Genomic DNA, 24063 nt, shown 5'->3' on the forward strand with positions numbered 1-24063 from the left:
TCCCATGTCCCACTATCTCCTTCTGCATCCACAAACACTCTGACAATCTCTACCTCTAAGAAGTGCTGAGTGAAGGAAAATTATAAACTAAGTTTAAAAATTATAAACTAAGAGTTGTTTCTATTAGCCAAAACAGACATACAGTTTGACTCACTTTTCTAACTGTCAAGATTTGTTAGCAGGAGAAGTTTAATAAAAGTGCCACGGACTGAGATACTTCCAGGAAAAAGAATGATGTAGATTATAAAACAAAAACCACTTGACAAGGACAGCCAGGTAGGAAGGAGACAAGTAGGGACAGGACTCCAATCTGGGGGTGGGCTGTCGAGGGCTGACTTCGTGGCTCTCAGCTCACAGGGCAGATTTCACGTAACTGAGAGAAAAAAACCTCAAACAACCCTTTCCACATGGTTCACCCTGAGCAGCCCCCACATTTAACTTGGGGGAGCATCCCTAGATATCTATTTACAATCTGTGGCCACTGGCAACTGTACATTACTTGGCTTCATCTGGGTTCTTTGTCCTGCAAGCCAGAGACAAAGAGCACATCTCTTCACGCCCACACGCCCTGTTCTTCTTTAACTCTCTATTTATAGATGTTTCCTGTTACTCAGAGAAGGAATAAACAACCATCAAAGAGGCAGAAATGGCCCTGGCAGGGTGGCTCAATTGGTTCAAGCTTTGTCTGGTACACCAAAAGGTCGCAGGTTCGATCTCCAGTGGGGGTACCTATGGTAGGCAACTGATTAATGTTTTTCACATTAATGTTTCTCCCCGTCTATCTTTCCCACCCTCCCCCTCCCTCTAAAACCAATAATAAGCATATCCTTGGGTGAAGATTAAAAATAATAATAATAAACAAACAAATAGGTAGTAATGGCTTGGTTCATATTATTTGCCACAAGAAAAATTACTGTATTAGGAGTATTTGATATTGAAACCTCATGAAACATACAAAGAATACAAGTCTAAAGGAGAAGTACACACAGTATGTGAAAAATATCTCTCTGTCTAGGCCTTACATAAATTTCTGAGTACTACTTTTCTGGAGAAGCAGTCAATATCTCTTCACAGTGGTCTTTCTCCTAACTACAAAACAAATTTGTCTCTGGGGCTACATTTTACTTGACTCTCCGTCCCCGTTTGTTTTACATTTTGAGTTGGTCCATTTGAACTAGGGCCTGCTGTGAGCCTGCTGACTTCCACTTACATTTTTAGACGTGGCACACAGAGGGAAAAAATGCCATTTCAGGCCCTTTGAAGAGATGTTTGTGCTTCATTTACTACCCGAGATAGCAAGCACTGACACTATTCTTTACAACTGTGGTCATTCACACTTTTAGGGATGAGACATCAAGGAAAGTTAAATAAAAAACTACGGATCCTAGTCACTGAAAAAATGCACATAAAATATCAAAAAACAATCTCAGCAGCATTGCTTTTCCCTTGAAGCCCATCCGAGAAGAGCACAGGCCCAGGGGCAAGAGGCTGGGGAATGCCTGCTCTACAAAGACTTTTTCTCTACCAGCCTTTTTAGTCGTCTTTCTCTTTTCTTCCATCCCCATATCAAGTACAGACACAGAGCTCTAGAAAACTAAGTTTGGGGAAAACTCAGCAGATGAGAGAAGGAAGAGATGCATCCTCGGCCTGTATTTTAGCAATTTTAACTCTGGTTCTGATGTTTTGCTGAAGCACATCTCCACCTAGTATTTGGGGAGTTGGCTACACACACCAATCCCAAAGAACAGGGCAGTAAGCAGTCAGTGACCACTGCCCAGGCACCCCTGGGTGGGCTTTTGTGCTCACAGTTCCTTAGGCTAAAAAAAAAAAGTATTCTTCAACATACCTTTGCATGGTTGGGCCCTTCTCCATTAATGGGTCACAGATCAAATGTCCACCCTCTAAGACAGCCTGACTGACCTGTCCTATCTTAAGTAGCTCCCTCATCAGTAAAGCCATTCTCCAGCACATGAGTCTGCTCAGAGGTCGTCAAAGTGCTTACCACCACCTGAAATTATATTGTATTGTTTTTCTTGTTAATTGTTTGCATCCTTAACTAGAATATAACTTAGGTTATACAAGAGGAGACAGGTTTTGTCTGCAACAGCTTCCACTCTATCCTCAGCATTTACAATAGCACCTGGAACCCAGTAGGTACTCACAAATATTTCTATGAATGAATACAATGAGACCAATTGATGGCCAGAGATATTTCAACTGTGATTTTTTAAATGTATACTTTTATATAGGTGTGTAGCTCAATGTGGATATTTGAGGTGAGTTGTATGCCAGACCCAACTCTGATGGGAAGTTTCTAAAATGTGCAATCGTGCTATATTTCTGTTTCTGTCATTTTCACAGGTTTCAATATGTCATAAAACATTATTGGGTCAGGACTAAGCAGGCCACCAGATGGTTGAGAATGATTTATTTCCTTGATTTCAGGAAAAAATAAATTACAGGAAGAAAGCCAGTTCTTATCATCTGAGCTTTCAAGAATATGAAAAGATAAAAGGGACCTGGAAGTTCACTCTAGTCCAGATTCACTCTTAATTTAAAAACCCATTCTACCCACCAAAACGACATGCAATCTGACCTTGATTTTAATATTTTTAGAGATAAGACACTCACTGTTTTAAACCTGTACCACAATTGGATGGATTTGATGAATGAGCAAAGTCTTCCTTCTACTGATTCAAAATTTCCTTCCTGTGACTCTGGCCCTTGGAGCAACAATGGTAGTCTTGTTCCTGTACTGAATGAACTTTGAAATATTGAAGACATCTGAAATATCTCCCCTTAGAACTCGAGACTTCGGAGTAAACACCCAAAGCCCTCCAGCTATCCCTCCCTTGTTTCTCCCTCCTAGACCCCTCATTTTCCAGGTGGAGGATCTACAGGCACACTACAATTAGGAAGCTTATTTTCCAGGGCAACATGGGATTAAGTATTATTATTATTTTTTCTCTTTCTTTCTTTTTTAAATTTTACTTTAATTGTTGCAGTGCAATTTTCTGTCTTTTACTCCCATCCCAACCCACCCACCCAGCCCTCCCCTCCTCCCTCCCATTTCTACCCACCCCTAGTTTTATCCATGTGTCCTTCATACTTGTTCCTGTAAACCCTTCCCCTTTTCCCCTGAAATTCCCTCTCCTCTCCCCTCTGAACACTGCATTCTGTTCTCTATTCCATTGTCTTTGGTTATATTTTGCTTGTTTAAGTATTATTTTTAATAATGGATTTAATGTACTTGTGCCATAAAGCCACTAAGTGATCTACTTTGTAAGTCAACTATGCATATAATTATGCACAATACCACAACCAATATCAGCATCTGTTATTAATTATAAAATGCAACAGTAGATTACTCTGATATAATGAACCTCCATCTCTGCTGGAATTCTGTCTGAAGAAATACCTCATAACTGACAATGCTAGCTAGCTATTTGATAAATACATGAAACAAACTTAAAAGTAATCTGAGCCATCAAATTTGCCTACACAAAACAGCGTGGCTTCTTTCAACCTTAAAACCCATGGAACTGTAACGGGAGCCCAACTGCCGGGTAGCAGGTAAACCCTGATCCAGAGGGAAAGCCTGTGTTCCCCAGAGTGGAAAGAGGGCACCCTGAGATGGTGAGAGAGCCTGCCTTTTCTGAGAAGGTGGAAGGGTCACAGGAATGCCCAAGGCAGCAGGCTGAAGCCACAGCTGGGGCATGACATACCTCTAGGCGAGGGCAAACAAACTTTGCCAGACACCTGCCCAGTTGTACACCCCACCCCAGGCAGGGAGGCTGTGTGCCAGCTAGAAAAACCCTCCTACCCACTTCCAGGTCAGGGCAGCAGGAGGAGGGGCAGGGAGATGGTGCAGGCTGATGCACATGGTGGACATTAGCCTGAACTGTCTAACAAGCTGGAAACTCCCACAGCAAGTAGGATTTTGGGGTGAAATATTGAAATCAGAGGACACACAACAACTCAGCCCTCTTTTTCGCATTCCCCTGCCCAGCCCATCAGAGAACCAGGTGTTCGCAAGACATGGCAGGCACCAGGCCCTGCTCAAAGCTCTTGCCTTGCCCTGTATGCATCATCAGGAGAAGGCTTGAGTGGACACACACCTCACAGCAGCAGCCCACGGGACACTGCAGCCCCACACCACACTGGTCCTGGACTGCTCCCATTCTCTAGCCCTGAGAGCAGTGCAAAGAATGTATGGGTGGCCCTGAGAGCAGTGGCCAGGAAAGTTTGCCGACCCTGGGGTCACAGGCAGCCCTGGGCACCAGCTGGCAGACAGAACCCTTTTGGCACAACTGGCTGCAGTTGATCTGGCAGTACACCCCAGCCCTAGGAGAGGGAAGGAGCTGCTGAGAGGCAGTGGAGACACCAGCCTCATAAGTGCACACTCCAGAGAGAGAGAGAGCCTGGAGCTGGAGAGAGACCCATTTGTGGAGCAGCCTTGGACTCCAAAAGGGCAGATAAGAATGAATGGTGGGTTTGGGCATGGATTTGAATTTCAGTCTTTTGGGGAATGAAGAGATTTCTGTGTTTTGCACAGGAGAATGGTTTAGAGCAGGGAGCCCCCAGTCCCTCCAAATTGGGCACCCTGTTAATAAAAACCTTTTTCCTCCCCCATCAATTACTGTGTGATGCTTATGTACAGTGGCAGGTGGCTGAATCCCATTTTGCCCAGTAATGGAACAAGCAATTATAGACATAATAAAAATAAACTCTTCATTATAAGTATTACTAGTGGAAGTAATTAGAAAAGCTGCCCTGGCTGGTGTGGCTCAGTGGATTGAGGGCCGGCCTGCAAACCAGAGTCACCAGTTTGATTCCCAGTCAGGGCACACGCCTGGGTTGCAGGCAAGGTCCCCAGTAGGGGGCACATGAGAGGCAACCACACATTGATGTTTCTCTTCTCTTTCTCTTTCCCTTCCCCTCTCTCTAAAACTAATAAAAAAATCATTTTAAAAAGAAACAATTAGGATAAGCTAGTAAAACTGAATTATAATTTTACAAGAAAACTTTATTAAATATTTAACTGCATGCTTTTCAATTAAATAAAGTAAAACTAAAGTAAACACTCTTGTGGGAATATCTGGAAAATTGACTCATGTTTTGCCATACTCATGGTCAGTATTGGTTATAATCATATCAACTAAAGAAAGTAGAAATTATTATATATGTAGTCCAAGAACTTCCCATATTGACTTGCTATTCCTAAAAACTAACAAATGAATTAAGTTTATAGTGGGAAGTTCATAGGTTTCAATTCACATGTTTATACTGTATACTTGTGTCTATACTGTAATCATCTGTTCTTTTAACACCTAGTGGCTAGTTATAATGTGCTTGAATATTCACAATTATGCTTGCATTTAATATTATCTTAGAAATATTAAGCACTGTTTCTATTTTACAGAATGAACAGGACTTTTAAACTGGTACACTTGTTAGCTGGCCAACCCTACTACAGACACCAGCTAATATTCAGCTTTCATTCAGAACACAAGATATAGTATAATCACCAAGGAACTCAATGCACACTGCCTTGTATATTGTTTTTATTCAAAGCCAAAATGGTACTTAATGTAGTATGTTTAAAATGACAATATCCATACAAAATGCTTCTTGTTACTATGAGGCATGACTAAAAAATTTCGATGATCTGTTACAATAAATGACCTGAGTTATTCAGCTGTTTAACAATTTTTGTTATGAATTGAATTATATCCCCTGCAAATATATATATTGAAGTCCTAAGATCTGCTAACTCAGAATCTGATCTTATTTAGGAGAGTTGTTATAGATATTATCAGTTAAGATGAGGACACACTAAATACCAGTGAGTGACTAGTGTCCTTATAAAAAGAGAAATTTGGGGACAGACACAAACAAGAAGAACAGCATACGAAGATGAAGGCGGAGATCAGGGTGATGCTTCTATAAGCTGAGGAACATTGATGACAGCCGGCCACCAGAAGTTGAGGGAGAGGCATAGAAAGGTTCTTCCTTACATTCCTCAGAAGGAACCCATCTTGGTGACACCTCGATCTCAGATTTACAGTGTCAGAACTGTGAGACAATATGTACCTGTTGGTGAAGCCACTCATTTTGTGGCACTTGGTTATAGTAGCCCTAGGAAACTAACTCAATTCTGAGTAAAAATACTTAGCACTCCTCCTTGTGCATGCCTGCAGAGTCCACGGTGCTGTACTTTGGATAACCTTAAATGTGGCCAAGTCTTGTCCTCTGAGATGATCTTTTTAACAGTCCAAAATTACTCTAAGACACAAATTTAATGGGTCATTTGTGGCAGTTTTTTCAAATTAGTTAATTTACACTGTAAATTAATGAGTCCAATTCCTGTGTATCTCCACAGCTGAGTTTGGTAGACAGCCTAAAAAATGTTTGGAACAATATTAGTATTTCTAGGAAAAATGTTTAACGAGCTATGGTCACCATGTTGAAATATATAAAAAGGCATGTTTTATAAGTCCTGATGTGTTTTGTTTTACAGTTTCATTCTTTATAGATACACTGTGTGTGGGTATGATTCCATGAATGCACCCGTTAGGCCAGGGGTTTGCAGCAGCGCTCTACGGCAGCCGTGTACTTGACTGGAGATAAATCTGGGACATGATTCAGCCCCTCAGCCTGAGCAGTTTCCCTTCCACTTTGAGCTCTGCCTTAGGTCAAGACTGAAATAAAAGTTTCTGTAATGATGGAAATGTCTCCTCTGCATTGTCCAGTACAGAAGCAGCTAATCCTGAGAGGTTGTTTTTAAGCACCTGAAATACAGCTAGTGCAACCAAGGCAATACATTTTTATTTTACTTAATTTTAATTTATATAGCCACAAGTAGCTAATGGCTTCTGTACTGGGTGACATGGTTCTAGATTTTAATTTGAAAATAGAATTTTGTTGCTAAAAATTTTTGAAAATCGCCACTAAAAATGAAGTGATAGGAAAACTTCTGTTAACAAAAGAATAATTGACAATTCTAATAAATTCTTCCCAAAACCACACACTTGCAAGTTCCTGGGGCACGGAACAATTGATTTTCTTTCCAGTGAGCATCTAACTCCATTAAAACAGCTAACTAAAACTCGCATCACTGATGTTAGCCAGCAGGGGGAAGTGAAGAGTAAAGGCCAGTATTTTCTATGGAAAGTGGGATTTTTCCCCCCTGCATGTTTTAATCTATGTGGAGGCTCTACCCTGTATTCTGCTCAGGAACTCCAAACTGGGTTCACATCCATCCAGGGTCAGCTACACACTCTGCTAGTGTCTGTTTTCAAAGGACCCCTAGGAGGGGGTGAAAAAACTCGATTCTTAACACATTTTAAAATCCAATTAATCCTAAAACCTAGTGTTTCCCAATTTCCTTTGTTAAAATGTGATCAGTGTTCAGATTGTTATATTAATTTTTACCTTTATCCTGTTTCTCCACATATCAGAGAAAAATGTTAAGGGTCTTTATATTTAGACAGAAGAGGAAAATTTCTGTCTGGAAATTAGACAGAAGAGGAAAATGGCATGTTGTTGATTCTTGTCATATAAGAAAATTTTATCCATGGTAAATTAATAGTACACGACCTTACCTCTTGATAAAGGTCACTGAGATCTTCCTGGTGGGCCTGCTTGGAACATCCTGGGAATTCCCGAACACAACAGGAGTCCGGGGGCCACTCCATCTCTGTCATTTCCAGCCAGTCCGTGAAATACACCACTCCGCAGCACTTGAACTGCAAAAGAATGACTGTCGGGCTCAGAAACTGCAAAAATATGCTCTTAATTTATAGGAGATAAAACATTAGATTTCTTACATTTTTATAGCCAGAGCTTCCCCTGTTTCTGTCATCACCTAATGATATGTGTACATTCTATGTTAGTGACAGAACTGTAGCAAAGGAGTCATAACGGAACAATTCTGAACGATGCCCATAACACAAGAAAAGAGATCCTGACTGAGCCTCACTCCCAACTAACTGTAAGATCCTCTACAAGTGATCATGCAGCAACAGCGTTCATGTACACAACTAGCAAAACAGGGCTCAAACAGGGCTCTTATATTTATCATTAAGTCTTCAGGCACTAAAGGGTAGTTGATCACTCTCTCTCTACATACCTAGTTATCAGTTTAATTGCTTAATAAATTCAAATATTATAAATTTCTGTAATCTCTGTGGAAAGAGGGGTGGACCAAAGCCCCCATCACAAATATTACCAGCTGTGGGATTCATTAACCAGAATAATTTCCAAAATTTTTTGAGATGTATAAATAAGTTAGCCAATAAATTTTTATTCAACCAAATAAGATTCTTGAAGTAAATCATCATATTCTAACACCTTACTCTCAGAAGAAAATGATGTTCCTTTAGCTTGAATAAAGTTAGATTTAAGAAAAACTATTTTGTCTTTTCTTTTTGTCTCATTTCACCAAGGATTAGCAAACACTTTCTCTGGCCAAGGTTTAAACACATGGATTAAGGGCATATGTAGATTACGTTCTGAATAATTAACTATGATAATGTTCTGCCCTTGGGTGGGACGGGGTTGCTCCTGTTCAGTGGAGCTCGAAGACTGTGGGCAGTCTCTGAGCACTCTGAGAGAGTGAGTTCTCGAGGCTGGCTCTGCACATCATGTAGCCCAACAGGCTGATCTGCACCCAGGACTGACACTGTTCCACAAAGCACCACCGTCCACCATTTCAAAACCCAGCTAACTCCCACTTTGAGGAATCTGAATTTCCCATGTAAAATGAAACAAGGAAAATACCAAAAATGATTTTACATTTTTTCATTTGCCTAAATATCTAAATTTTAAAGAGCAAAAATCACCATAAGAGAATTATAAATGATGAATTACTAAACACTATTAGTAATTCTGAAATTTTCCAGGAAACTTTAAACATATTTTTAGTAATTTCCTTTTAAAACCTTGTCCTAAAAGCCATGAATATATCACAGGCATCAAAAATTAAGTCAAACATAATTTGATATCATGTATTTATGTTATTGAGATTCTATACAAATCATGTATTAAAAAGATTTTACTTTCTAAAAATCATAAACTACTATATTCCCAAGTCAGTCTTTTAAAATCCTTGCTCTCAGAGAAAACTTACCTCTCTCATTTCCTAACAACATGTGTTTTCCTGCGTTGATGACAGAAGAACAGATCTTGGAAAATTCTAACCCATCCACAAAGAACAGCCCATTCGTCTGGCCTGGTCAGGAAATGAGGTGCTCCACAGAAATGACATTTTCCAAATAACCTAAGCATATCACATTCAGTGCCAAGCATTTTTTTTTTATTTTAATGAGTCACTAAGATATTTTTTCTTTTTATACACTTGCTTTTGGTTGTTAACAAAAGGTACTGAATGGAAACTTTTCCTGGTAACTCCCTTAAGCAAACCCATTACAATGCCACACATGGAGGTGCTCTACGTCTCCTTGCAGTTTTCCTGCCTCCTTCAAAGTCACACTGAGAGATAAGGCCACTCTTGCCAACGCTGTATCAAATTCAAGAAAATACCATCACGATTTAACATGTAAAGGAACTGAGGCTCTAATGGGTCAAGTAACTTGCCAAGATCACAGACCAGTGGGTGGCAGAGCCTATTTATTCCAAAGCTTATTCGCTGACCTCTACGTTAAATAACAGTTCTAAAAGGAAGATTTTCTTTTTTTTTTAAGGTATTAAATAAACATCACTAGGGCTTAAGTGTGTGCCCACTAAGTTGAGGGACATGCGCAGAACAGAACTGAACGAGGAGTCAGGACAAGGGGCCTGAGAAGGTCGCTCTCAGCTCTACCATTTATTTTGTAAGAGGGGTGTTATGGGCTGAACTGTATGCCCCCCAAATTCATGTTGAAGTTCTCATCCCCAAAATGTAACCATATTTGAAGTCAGTTTCTTTACAGAGGTAATTAAATTAAGGTCATTAGGGTGGGCCCTAATCCTTTATCACTGATGTCCTTATAAGGAGATGAAATTTAAACACTCACTTACAGGGGAAGCCAAAGGAAGACAGGGAGAGAAGACAGCTATCCATAAGCCCAGGAGAGAGGCCTCCAAAGGAACCAACCGTGCACGCCTTGATCTCAGGCTCTGAGCGAGCCTCCAGAACTGGGAGAATACATTTCTGTTGGTTAAGCCACTGAGTCTGTGGTACTCTGTCACAGCCCTAGAAAACTAGTACAAAGGGTTTTTTAAAACTCTTCCAGGATACCCAGAAGTCTTCACCACCACCTCCTCAGGGGTAAAATAGGCTTATGACATGGAGGAGGAAATTTAGCATACAACAATCTGAAAATATGGGTGCTATCATTTGCAATGCTTGTACATTCTCTCGGTAGGTGAAGCTCCTCTTCCTACCATTAGGGGAGAGAAAAAAAACTCACTTTGTTTTTTAACCTGTATTATCATGGTCTATATCACAAACCCCAGAAAACAAATAGCTCTGGGAAGCTTCACCCAGGGCAGTAGCTGAAGATAGCTTTCTTTAAACTCCCTGATGCTTTACTTACTTTCCTTGCAAGTTGTTTTTAGTACAAATGAACAGTAAACAAACAAAGTCAGGAAGCATTTGAATAAATAGGAAATCTGTGTTACAATGATAATTTTCACCATCTCAACAACTGTAGCAAAAAGGCCAGGTTTGGAGATTACCTTGGACTAGAACCATTGCCCATATCCAAGCCAGAGAAACTGAGCAGAGGGCTGTTTATCTATTGGGCAAGGCACTGACTCTCAAATGCTTTCAAATGTGGCCCAGCTCTCAATAAAATGAAAGGAAATGGACACGCTTGGTCATCTGGAAATGTCGCTCCGATCACAAGGAAACTGCTTGGGAGAGAAGCTTGGTTTGAAGCAAGAGCAATGATTAACTTCAAGTCACCAGATTTTAAACATCTAAACATAGTCCCCATTTGAGAAGATGATGAGTGTAGTGCTATATGAAAGTTAGGTATGAAAAGCTAAGAGTACCTTATACTTTGTAATGTTATTGTTAAAAACCATAAGCTAAATAAAATCAAGCTTATTTAATCTTCTCAAAAACTCAAGGAGGTATTTTATTATCTCCACTATACAGGTGAGACTGAGACCTCAGGAAGTTAAGTCAATTATAGAAGTTCATGAAATAGTAAGCAGCAGAGAAAGAATTTTCTGATTAGAAAGCTCATGCCTTTAATGATGTATTGGCTCCTAATTCTCAAATGAAAATGATCATATTACAATTTTAAATGTTTAAAATACAACTAGCTCACTCTGGCAGGGTAGCTCAGTTGGTCAGAACATCATCCCAATACACCAAGGCTGTGGGTCAATAGCCAGTCAGGATACATACAAGAATCAACCAATTAATGCATAAATAAGTGGAACAATAAATCAATGTCTCTCTCTTTTAAAAAATCAATAAATTAAAAAAAATTTAAACCGTTTAAAATACAAATAGCTCTAAAAGTAATAAAAATTATTTATTCAAATAAGATTTGGATATTTATTAACTTCTCATGAAAGGGAAACTTCGCAGCAGCTTAGTAAAAGGATCTAAAAACCTCTCAACTCTATGTGAATCACATGAAAAGTAGAAGAAATGGGAAGAAAAGCAGAGCCTGAAGTTCCGTAAGGTATTTCTCAAGACAGAATTCCACCACTGGTAACTGAATCACAGGCCTCACTTTTGAGCACAGAGAAAGTGACCCCCCGAAGCCGAAGCTCTGAACATGTTTTGAAAGTGTGCCATTTATTCTATACCCTTTACCTCAGAAATTGTAGCATTTACCTCTCTCTGAAAAAAATTCCAAGCGTGAGTGAGCCACCGGTACCTAGGTAAGCCATAATTTGTCATCCTGGCTTTCAAAGTGACCATGTCTGACCACTGTACTGGAACCTGAAGATAAAAAACAAAATATCAACAACTGTAACGCACAAACACACACACCCAGAGACACATACATCCACCTATTCACAAACTCCATCACTCACAGTCTCCTACACATACTCACACATACTTGGGATGTGCTGTAACTGATAAATACTTTATATTTGTTTGTGACCTAAGTTAACTTGGAGTTAGTAAATACTTATTGAACAATCTCTACATGTAGATTTTTTGTACTAAATGACGAGGTATATCATATTAAGCAAAGTAATGCAAAATCATTTGATGCCAATATCAAGCTTAAGGAAATCACAAAACATGTAAACAATGTACTCCACAGATACACAAGAGCTCCTTAAAACAAACAATCCCTGCAGAGAAATCTCCTTCAGTATCATTTCATAAAGTTGTTGTTTTTGAAGTGACTGTAGATTATGGAACCTAAAAAAAGGGTAAAGAATTACAAAGAGAAAGAGCACAACCAAAGCCTCACTCTGGAATAAGTTTGTAAACACCTTTACAAAATTTGGATTTTAGAAGCATGTTAGAATTGTACAAAAATTAGTCCTGAAATTAAAACATTGTTTGTGTTGCTATTCTTAAGTCACCTAGCACCATGCCCCTTCACAAAATGTTTGATCATAACAGAGCTTTAAGGACACATCACAACAGTTGGCGAGAAATCTAGTGAGCACAGCAGTGCCGCGGGAGAAACTGAGGCATGCCGATCCCCAGTCTCATGGCACGTGCAGCATTAAAGGAACTCTTGGGAGACTGGACAGGACCCCGCATCTGATCTATGTAGTAATACAGACCAGGCACAGACAACCAAGCTGGACACTAATTCAAGAACTGGATTATTGGGAAATCTTATTTTTAAAAATAGTATATCAATAGGAGTAGTTACAAAATCCTTGACAGAAATTTTTCATTTTTTCCCAAAAATTAAGAAATTTTCTCTTTTGTTACTCAAAAATACACAATACAAGAGAAAACATCCACACTTGGACACACAGCTCTGTTCCTACATAATGGGCTGACGGGGTAGACTTAGTGTTCCTGTGGTTTCAACAAAGCTCAAGGAGCTAACCAAACTTCAAGCTACTCACTATAAATTATTATTATCTCATATCTTATTGAGCATAAAATACATGAAAGTGAAATAAATTCTCTAAAAATTTATAATCTGACACAATATCTTAGATTTTGGGGGAGAAGAAATAACGAATAAGAGGTGACTATGTATAAAGAACAGAAATAATGGGGAAACCAGACTGTCTGATGTCAAATCTTTTGGTTATTAGAACAGTCTTACTTTAGATTTTATTTTCCAAAATAAATGCAAGTTGTGTCTCTCTTTTGATCACAATCAATCAGAGACCAAATATGTCAAGAAACAGAAGATCATTGATGTCCTGGCACAAAATACTGCGATCTGGCCATAAAGGAAAACAGGCATTTATTGGCTGCCTGCATGAAGCCGCTAAGAGCACAGAGCCCATCTATGCAAAGGCTGCGTTCTGCACAATTTGGCAGCTAATAAACTTTAATGGCACTTTTCACTCACACTGCTGTTAGCGCAAAAGCAATAAAAAAAACCTGTCAAACTTTTTTTTTAATGGGCTACTTTCCATATTTTACTTTTAAACGGGCCTTGCTCTGTCCTGGTGACTTAATGGGGAAGATTTACACAAGCAAAAACAGTGATGTATGCCGTCTACCGAGAGGAGATTGTGCACCGTCCAGCACCACTAAGATACTTAGAAGACACTTGCAAATGGCCCCTTAACAGGATGGGCGACAGTATCTAAACAAGTATAAATTCCTTTCCATCACATCAAGTTTCTTAGAATTATACTAGAATCAAAATTTTCCAGTCAGCTACCTTAAATTAATTCATTTCAAACTTGTTTTAACTCAGGAGATTTACCAAATACTCGCGTGACAGAAACATCAGAGAAACCCTTTAAAAATCCATAGAAAGTAAACTCATTTCTAAAAACCTTTTAATTATCAAAAAGAACACGATGAAAAGCAAAAGTGAGGGGATCAAGAATTAATTATACAATTTACTATCTCTTGCTTGAATGTCAAGGAGATACATATATTTTTTCAGAATAGAAAAAATTAAGGGACCATCTCTCTTTACCAAAAAACCAGAAATTGAACCCCTAGAAATAACTAATTTTTCACTCTCTTATATATGCAAAGTTTCTAGGGTATGAAGTGAAAATAGGATTCTCAAAGACAGCGAGAATATTCCAATTTAATAGGATATTTTGTTTTGAAGGAAGTTATTAAGTTTATATTCAACTGCTTAGAACCTGCCCCAACTTCTCAATTTTTAATAGAGAAATAAGTAATTATAAATCTCTTTTCTAAATGAGAGCTATCACACATTAGAAGCATACCGGTGGGGGTATACTTCAGAGGGCTTCTGGGAGGGATGCAGACCTGTGGCAGTGCCAAAGCATCATTTACATACAAACTGGAGGATGCAGAGAACCCACTCGTCTGCAATTACCACTTGGCATTCAAAACAGCGTCACAGTACAGTGGCAGATTCACCATAAAATCTTTAATAACGGCATCAGTACCATAAACAACTTCAATTTTCTTACACAGCTGCCAAAACGCCTCTCTGAGAGTAATCTCCCTCTCTGCTTAAGAGCTCTTCAATTTTAGAGTTGAAGACTCACCTGGGGAAATGGTCACAAGCACACATGCCCAGTCCCTCTGCCCCTTCTCCCTCTGCCTTTTCCTCTATTCCAATTTCACAGATCTGGCCTAGAGCCCTACAACACACGCTTTTAAGAATCACTTTGGGTGACTGCTGCTAGACAGTCCAAGGACTGCATGTTGCAAAGTGCCTCCTTATTTAAATAGAATTACTCTGTGATGCTTGCAGTGGGACCATTCGGCCTTCCATCATGAAAACAGCCAGCAAGCACAGATACACAGAAATGCTCTTGGTGAGAAACCCACCAATTTCCGCCAATAAAGTGAATAAACATTAAATAAGTAATAATGCCTATTGTAAGCAAGAGTAAAGTGCAAATGGTGAATCAAACAAGGCTGCTCAAATCTCAAGACTGAAAAACCCTTGTTGTCATCCATTCTAAAATAACTCTAAAAGTTGGTCCCATGGTTGTAAAAATGAAAGAGAAAAAAAGCTGAAGAACAGTTTTCATGCAGCCAAGTGTCAAACTGTGAGAGTGTTTCCAGACTGGGATAATCACACAGCAACTCTTCAAATACGCTTCTTAAAGTGGAAGCTGGTTCGGCTTGCTGCAAACAGGAGAGCACTTCCTAGTCATGGAGTAGAGCTCTTTTTTCTTTTAGTAAAGCTTTCAGGCAGACTTTGAAGCTTTCTCAAATCATATTGCAAATGTGAATCTTTCTTATTATATACTCTAAGTTGGCAAAACTATCTTACAACATATATTATTTTTAGTCTATTATGGCCATGTTTAAGCAATCTGTGAAATTAAAGACATATAGCATAGTACACCAAATGAAATATTATAAATTATGGTTTGAAACTATGTTTTAGACACAGAAAAGAAAATGTTACTTTTCAGAAGTACGGGGACTATAGGCTGTTATATGATATAAACATTTAAATTAATAATCATGCCCCTAAATTACTCCAAAGGATCTGATTCATATGGCTGAATTGGATATTGTTTGAGACTGTGATTTTAGCCCATTTTGAACTCACCATAATTTCCTGCTCATACGTCCAAACGCCACAAGCCAGTTCTACACAGAAAATGACAAGTAAACTTCCAAAGTACTATAGAAAAACAGAAAATTAATGCTGTTAGGATAGAATCAAAGAAATATGGTCATCTGAGACTAACTATTACTCAGTGTTATTTATCCAATGAACAAGAAAACAGGCACAGATTCGGAAAGCTCCCTTAGGAATAGATGGGTAAAATTTCAGCAACTTTAGAGACATCTGTAGCCAACATTTAACACTCACCTGAGTGGACCATGTGCATAGCGCTCTATTTATCAAGTACTTTCATAATTAATTCATTCAAAAACCTTGTGAAATAAATAGGACCACCTCACTTTACAAATGAGAACATTAATGCAAAAAGTAGACCATATGAATGGCTCAAGACTGTGCACAGTACATTTTGGAGGGCTAGCCCGCTGAGCCACATTCTCCATGCTATAACTTGTCACCTCTCCAGCTGTGCAGGTAACTTTACAGAAGGAAGTAGAACCAGTGTGAAAAAGACTGGGCTCTCTGCAAGTTCTCTTCACTAATTCCGGAGAAAGAAAACAGTGCCACTGCTCTCGAATCTCCCACTCTGTTCATGGTGTGGGGTCACGAAGAGGGTACTAGGCAGTGATGACTGCTGATTATTTCCCTTCATTGGAAGGACAGCTCCAGTAATGGCATGAACTTTGTGTTCCTCATCACAAAACTGATGTTCCATAAGTATCTGTTACATAAAAGGGTAAATGAAAGCAAAGCAGAGTGCTATGACAGGAAGGGACGGGGAGTTGCCAGGGGGCTGGGTGACTGGGCAAGACCTCTTTATGAAGATAATCCTTAAGATGAGTGAGTAATGACAAGAAGAAGGTGATGCTGTGAAGACTTGTGCAAAAGCAACCCAGGCAAAGGAAATATGAAAAGCAAGGCCGCCCTTCAGGGTGAGCTAGTTAGTTAAGATCTCAGTGGCACCTGGAGCGCACCAGGGTGCGAAGGGCACAAGGGGCGCCAGTAGATGATGTTGAGAGGCACAAAGAGCCAGATCCTTGTGGGCTGTAGAAAGGATTCTGCATTTAATTCCAAGTGTAACTGAAATCTATTAGCAGGTGACATGATCCGATGTACATTATAAAAATATAACTCTGACAATTTTGTGAAAAATGACCTGTAGAAAAAGTAACGGTGTGATCACAGAAACTAAATAAAAGATTGGTGAACTAAAATGGCAACAGGAAAATGAAAAAAGAATGGACTGATTTAGGACCGTGAGCCACCGGAACTTGAACTTTGAATTTCTTTCCTCATAGTTTTTGCCACAAAAGTGGAAGAGAAATAAAAAGATACAGAAAATTGAGTTGATTTTCTACTACTGCCATGATATATCCTTTATGATTTAAAAGTATAAATCACTTCTATTAGTTTTAATTTGCTTCTTTCGTATAAAAATGAAGAATAATGGCAGCATAACCTCTTAGACAATAATGGGGTCTAAAAATAATTGATTCAAACGACAAAGTAGTATTTTCTTAAGAGGAAGCACTTTTACTTTCAGCGTATGTGGTTCTCGAAGTCCGTTTCCATTTCCAAGTGCTGCCTTACTTTATAGATTTTAGCCTTGAAGTGATGATTAGAACAAATGTAGTGAATACAGTAGTCCAAGCCAGTTTTTCTCCATACTCTCCTTAATGCTTTACTTAAAAGATTTCTAGACATGAACAATACTATACGTGCAGCTTTCATTACAAAGAGACCCAATGTTCAAAAATTACATGCTAGATCAATAGGAAAGAGTGAGACTCCAGAGAAAATTACACTGTGGGATAAAGTAGTCCCGGGCTCTTCCTCAGTTTCGTTTTCCATGTTTGCAGTTACCTGGAAGCAACTGTGGTCCAAAAATATTAAATGAAAAATCCCAGAACTAAACAATTCATAAGTTTTATGTCGTGCGCCGTTCTGTGCAGCATGGTGAAATCCCGAGCCATCCTACCCCACTTCAACCAAGACAAGATCGTCCCTTCGCCCAGCACATCCATGCTGTACATGTTCCCGCCGTTAGCTGCTTAGTAGTTGCCTGGGTTATCAGGCCGACTGTTGTGGCACTGCAGTGCTTGTGTTCAAGTCATCCTTATTTTACTTCATAAAAGCCCCCAAGCATAAGAGTAGTGATGCTGGCAACTCAGATATGCCATAGAAAAGTCGTAAAGTGCTTCTTTAGTGAAAAGGTGAAAATTTTCAACTTAATTACTCAGTTTTACTAATTATTGTCATGAATCTCTTATTGTGCTTAATTTATCAATTAAACTTTATCATTGGTATGCATGTACAGAATAAAACATGGGGTGCGTGTGTGTGTGTGTGTATATATATATATATATATATATATATATATATATGAAAAGATATATGTGGTTCAGTACTGTCGTGGTTCATGGTTTCAGGTATCCATGGGGAGAGGATACCTGAAACCATGTATCAGGGGGGCTACTCTACCTTTGTTGCCTCAGATTCCTTACTTAGTCTTTCAGAATTGATGTCTGGTTACAATGAAAACCAAAGCAGTCCTGAAAAGGCAAGAAATTTCTAAAGATAAAAAATGAAAATGGGTGAGAATTACCCATATGTGCTGCTGGTAGAAATAGGGCATACCTGGACATGGCCTTGGGGATTACCATGCAGATTTCTGGATTAACTTTAAATCCTTTTAAATCTTATTTGAGTTATTTCTCTCCTTCCTTTCCTCCCAGAGTCACTGACCAGCTTAAGACAGCTGCTCTACACCAGCAGAAAGGCCCCCAGCACAGGGTCAGTGGTAAGTCCCCAGAGGTATGCAATGCATGCAACATCTGAGTAACTCAAGCTTATGGATCCAAACAACAGTGTAATAACTATGGCATGACATACATAAAAAACACTGTCATTATTAACCACCTTTGACCTCTTAAAGTGGGCTTCACAGCAGGCTAGTGAAATCCTAACTTAACCACCCCTAGGGTGCATATGTAAAGCATATATATTTAAAATAATCTCTCATTACAAACTCAAAACCCTGGGAAAACTCTACAATGATCATATCTTTCTGATTTCCAGTATTCTCATTTGATGCGGTTTTTCCCATATAAAACAATTCCTCTGTTTTTATTCCACTTACAGTCAGGGACACAGATTTATTTGACTTTGAGAACAAATTAAATCTAAAATTTAATTCTGATAAAATATATTTCTGCAAATGACGCTGCAGCTTCATGATCAGCTGTCTCTGCTTTGTTGTCACTGCATTAGCCTCAAACATCCAGTCTTCCAATTCCAAGGAAAACTTTAAATGTCAAATCCATCCTTAATATAACATACATAGATCAGCTGCATTTACACTTACATTTTCTTCTTCAGTGAGCTGAGTCCTAGATAAAGTCATCCTCATGTTGATTATTGCACAAAGAATCACTGTCATTATTTAGTTCAAGGGCTGCATCTGAGTAAGGCATCTATAAAGCACGGTATTAATCCACAGTTTCAATAAAATAAAACCTGCAAATCTGACCAGCATGGCTCAGTTGGTTGAACATCACCCTGCAAAGCGAAAGGTCACCAAATCGATTCCCAGTCAAGGCACATGCCTGGATTGCAGGCCGGTCCCAGGTTGGGTTGTGTACAAGAGGCAACCGATCACTGTTTCTCTCCCTCTCTTTCTCCCTCCCTTCCCCTCTCTCTAAAAATAAATAAATAAAACATTTTTTAAAAACTAGCAAAGAAAAGAATTAAGCAATAGCTCCCACTGAGCTTTGTTAAGGTTGGAAGTGTACATGTAAATCACATGTCACTACAAAACCATCTGTTGTCCTCAACAGCACTGGAACCATGAATATAGACCCGTAGATCCTGCAATGGTCTCTCATGCTTCTTACTTTCCCAGCGCGCGTAGTTTCATGAGATGATCTGTACCAACTCCGTTTGCATAGCTATTCACCTCTTGAGTAATATCCTCCTTGAGTAATATCCTTCTGCAGAATGATGGAAGGAGCTCTGAATTTGGAATCAGAAGACTAAAGTTGAAGTATAGCTCTGAAATACACTCTGTGATCTTTCGGCAAAGTCATTAAACTGCCCTGACATCAGTTTGCTTGTCTGTATAATGAAGATTAAAAAAAAAAGTCTGCTTTACTGTTATCAAGGTTGACTTGATATATGGGAAAGTAATTTGAAAATGTTTAATTTCAGCCCTGGCTGGCGTAGCTCAGTGGATTGAGCTCGGGCTGGGAACCAAAGTGTCCCAGGTTTGATTCCCAGCCAGGGTACATGCCTGGGTTGCAGGCCATAACCCCCAGCAACCGCACATTGATGTTTCTCTCTCTCTCTCTCTCTCTCTCTCTCTCTCTCTCTCTCTCTCTCTCTCTCTCTCTATCACCCTCCCTTCCCTCTCTAAAAATAAATAAATAAAATCTTTAAAAAAATGTTTAATTTCAAATTTGTAAAGCATTATGCAAATACTCTGCTGAATTAGTTTGTGGAGTACCATCCAATGTTGACTCGTCCTTTCCTTCTGGACATAGCCTTCATTCTCTGCAGTGTGCCACAGCTTCTTGCTCATCATCGTTTTCCAGTATTTCACCTCTTGTCCTCTACTTTTTTCCATCCTTCTGCGTATCAGAGTTTCTCTGTCTGCTGCACATCAATCCTCGGAGGCTTCGGCTTTCAAACCAGAGTCTCCCTACCCCACCAGTCACGGTGCTCACTCAAATGCCAGAGCATTGGTCTGACGGCCACAGATCTTGTCCTTAAACATTATTTCCTCCCCAGTGCCTAAGTAGTACCTGTCACAGTGCAGGTATTCAACAAATGCTGGTGGAAATAACGATCAGATTACCAACAGAAGAAACCAATTCCAGATTTCCTTGAGTTTTTCTGAACCCAGAGTTTCTTGTTATCATTTGACTTAACCTTGACTTCTGCTTACACATTTCTATTTTAAATATTGCCTCTCAGTTTTACTATGTGTCTTTTATGTGGATTGTACTATGATAATTTAATGTGCCTTTAAGCATTTAAGACAATTTACAGAGCTAAAGAAAAGAAACAATATACAGACTCTCCACATCTTTCCTGGGTTACTATTAACTAAATATTTGAAACAAAGGCTGGGAAAGAGTGTGTTTATACAAGGAAACAGAATGCAATTATTTGCATTACAAACCTTTTTTGCTTTGAATATTATTCAATACAGAGTTCCTTAAAATATGTAAGTTCTTCTACTGAAATTAAACTAAAATCTGTGTTCTACAAATAAGTTTTACCCCTAAACATAATGTTCATAAAAAAATCATCAAGTAAGGCAAGTTGATAATAAGGCACAGCTCCAAAATGATGTAACTAGTGTTTTGTTTTGTTTTCACCAAATCTCTCAAGCTGAGAATAAATACCTGTCATTAAAAAATGAGTGCCTTCACTGGGTAAGATAACGGAAGATTAGATAAAACATTCTATTTGAAATTGCTCTGTTGACTTTTTTTAACTATACAAATGGATGGACATGGGCCCTGAAGTAAAATCGAGCTGGCTTCAGACTCTGGCTCCATTAAAGACTGACTGAACGGCCTTGTGCAAACCATTAAGCCTCATTTCATCTCAAGTGTAAAATGAGAATGTTAAAATTTCCTTGCAGAGCACTGTTAAGGATTTAATCAGTAAAGTGCTGTCTCATAGGAAGCACTACCTAAATGGTAACCATTATAAACCAGATGATAGTGTCTGCTAGAATACAAACTCCAGGAGGACAAGAGATCATCATGCTTCAAATACTTAACATACTGCCTGACATCGAGCACATACTCAATGCACATTTCTCGACTAGATACAACTGCAATTGGAGGTGTGAGTAAAACTTCTCATCTTCTATTAGTGTCACTCCCAGTAAAGGATATCTAATTCCACAAGTAAAATCCCTGTCCAGTGAGAATGCAGCTGGTATTTTTCAAAACATCTTTATTAGGAAATGAAAGCAGGAAGGGTGTGTAGGGTGGGGAATCCAATTTCTTTTATTAAAATGCTGAAGCCAGTTTATCTGTTATTTTACACTAAGGTTGACCACAGAATGACAAGAATGGGCGTAAAATCCCACTTTCCGATTTAAGCCCCTCATGACTTGTAAGTAAATTCATCCTCCAATAGAAACAAAGGGAATTCATCCCCCTTATTAAATGTTTTATCTCATTATACGCGTACAGACATTATAGTAAAATCTCAAGGAAGTCCTTCCTTACAGAAATATTAATTTATTAAAACGATTGGGTTCCCTGACACCCCACCCCCAGGACTTCCCAATAAAGAAAGTAGATTAACCACATGCCCTTGTTCCTTTGCCCCTTGAAACTGCAGTAGCATGACAATAAAGGGGTTTTTTAAAAGGTATAATCCCAGAGATAAAGGAGAAGGAGACAACAGCAAGTGTATTTTGGAAGGTGCAAAGAATATGAAAGAGTAGCAAACTGTTCAGCATCCTTCAAAAGCTGAATGAATGCTTAACCAGTAGTGGCAGAACTTTGGAACAACCTAATTCCCACTACAGGGCCCCCAAATGCTCAGGTATTGGCAGCCCCAGATCTTTCTGGAAGCAGATGAAGGTACAGCTGGAAAGAGGATGACTTGTTGAAAACTTGCTTGGAAAGAAGTTAGAACCCTCAAGTCCCTTCCCCACACTATATAGCTGGGTGGCTACCCACCCTTAGCAACACCGACATGGGAAGAGTCCCATGTTTGTGTGGAAACAGTAAAACAAAGTCTCGGGACTGGGGGCACAAGTAACATAGAGGATAAAATACAGTACTGGAAACAGGTAACTGAAGTTCAAATTCACATACCCTTTCCACAAAAGTTCAAAGCTCAAATCAAATTAAAACAGCACTGGATTTCTCAATAAAATACTAGAAGCTACAGAACAGTGATAGAGATTCTTTAAAACCCTGAGAAAAAAAATGATTTCTAACCTATAATTCCACAGACATCAATATTAATACATAAGGGTATCTAAAGTCCTTCTGAGGCATGCAAGATTTAAAATAAAGTCTATCTCTTATATTTGCTTTTTCAGGAAACTGCCAAAAGATGCCTCCCTAAAATGAGAGACTAAACAAAGAGGACAATGATTTTGATTCCAGGAAACATGAGACCTAAAATAAGAGGGAAGCAAAGGAAATCCCAGAATGGTCATGTGGTAGGCAGTTAGAAATGAGCAGAGCAAGGACAATAGGCCAGGTACAGAAGGTCACCAGGGCAGAAAGCCCTAGGTGCCTAGCAACAGGCAAAACTGGGAAAACAGAACCTTGCCCCCAAAGCAACCTTTCCTCCCCTGGCCTAACACTGCTCATGCAATTTAGACCCCCCTGACCTTTCATGACTTTTCATTTGCTGGTCATGCAGCTCCGACCCTCCCCTGAACTTTCCTCCCCTGCTACGTTACCAGTCCTTGAGTAAACCCCCTTGGAGGGGAAACATTGGCTGAAGAGTGTGCTCAGGCAACTCCCATGAGGAACCTTGCAAGACCACTCCCTTACACATTAACCCCTAGGGGATAACATGCAGGCCTCAGTTGTGTTTCAGCTCCAGCCCAGAAAAGTAGCAAAACCAGACAAGTGGTGCCATGGCTGACATCAGGACCAGAAGTCAGGACCAGCTACACTGACTAATGACCCTCCTGCCCTGGTGCCAACCAAGCAGTGGATACCAAGATCCTGAAGGGACACACCTGGAAAGCTGATGAATATTCTACTGGGATTCTCCCCTGAGACCTCCAGATAAATACCCTCAAGACAGAGGACCCATGTGACTCCTTTGGCTTTCCCCATCCCCTCTCCCCACTCTCTGTTTCCTTGCCCCTCTCTCTCTCCTAAGCTCTAAGGGCCCTTCTTTTGCCTCTGTAACTTGTTCCCTGAGTCCATTGCTTCTACAGCTCACTTCTACCTCTGTGACTTTCTAAATAAACTCTCTTATAGTTTGAGTCTTGGCTCTAGATTCTTTCTTTCTTAGAACTCAAATACAGGAGTTGCTGAACAGAGGTCCAATCGCCAATAACACTCTGGTGCCATTTTTCTGCCAACAGTAATAAAGGAACAGCCCGAGACAGCAGCAGCTTCAGCAGGTCTAGAATGTTCTGAAAGAGATAGCTCTTTGAAAAATCATCCAACAACTGCCCAAAATATTTGAAAATATAAGGCAGCAACTCACACTGGGTAAGTCTGGAGTTGAATCAGAAATTCATAGAAAACAGTAGCTTTAGTAATTCCAAGAAAAACAAAGTATTATTCCAGAAAGAAAAAGGATATCCCATCCTTTACCTGGCCAGCTGTGAACAGCATTTATATAGTCACGGTCATGGAAATACTGATTTAATCAAAATTATGTCATGTGGTGTGGAGGTGAAATAGGAAGTATGTCTGAGGGCGGGGGG

General features: G+C 39.5%; 1 protein-coding gene across 3 annotated transcripts in view; it reads right to left on the minus strand.

Moving 5' to 3' along the window:
- The window catches only part of TSPAN12 (tetraspanin 12), a 76102-nt gene that overhangs the window by 12131 nt on the left and 39908 nt on the right, over window positions 1-24063 (minus strand). For all 3 annotated transcript variants that reach the window (XM_036010850.1, XM_028525986.2, XM_036010851.1), the window contains 3 exons: window positions 15618-15692; window positions 11798-11905; window positions 7605-7748 (listed from right to left, as the gene is read on the minus strand). In XM_036010850.1, the coding sequence (XP_035866743.1) occupies window positions 7605-7748; window positions 11798-11905; window positions 15618-15692 (327 nt within the window). The remainder of the gene's footprint in view (window positions 1-7604; window positions 7749-11797; window positions 11906-15617; window positions 15693-24063) is intronic.

Source organism: Phyllostomus discolor, chromosome 10, assembly GCF_004126475.2.
Source record: "Phyllostomus discolor isolate MPI-MPIP mPhyDis1 chromosome 10, mPhyDis1.pri.v3, whole genome shotgun sequence".
NCBI classification, from domain to species: domain Eukaryota; kingdom Metazoa; phylum Chordata; class Mammalia; order Chiroptera; family Phyllostomidae; genus Phyllostomus; species Phyllostomus discolor.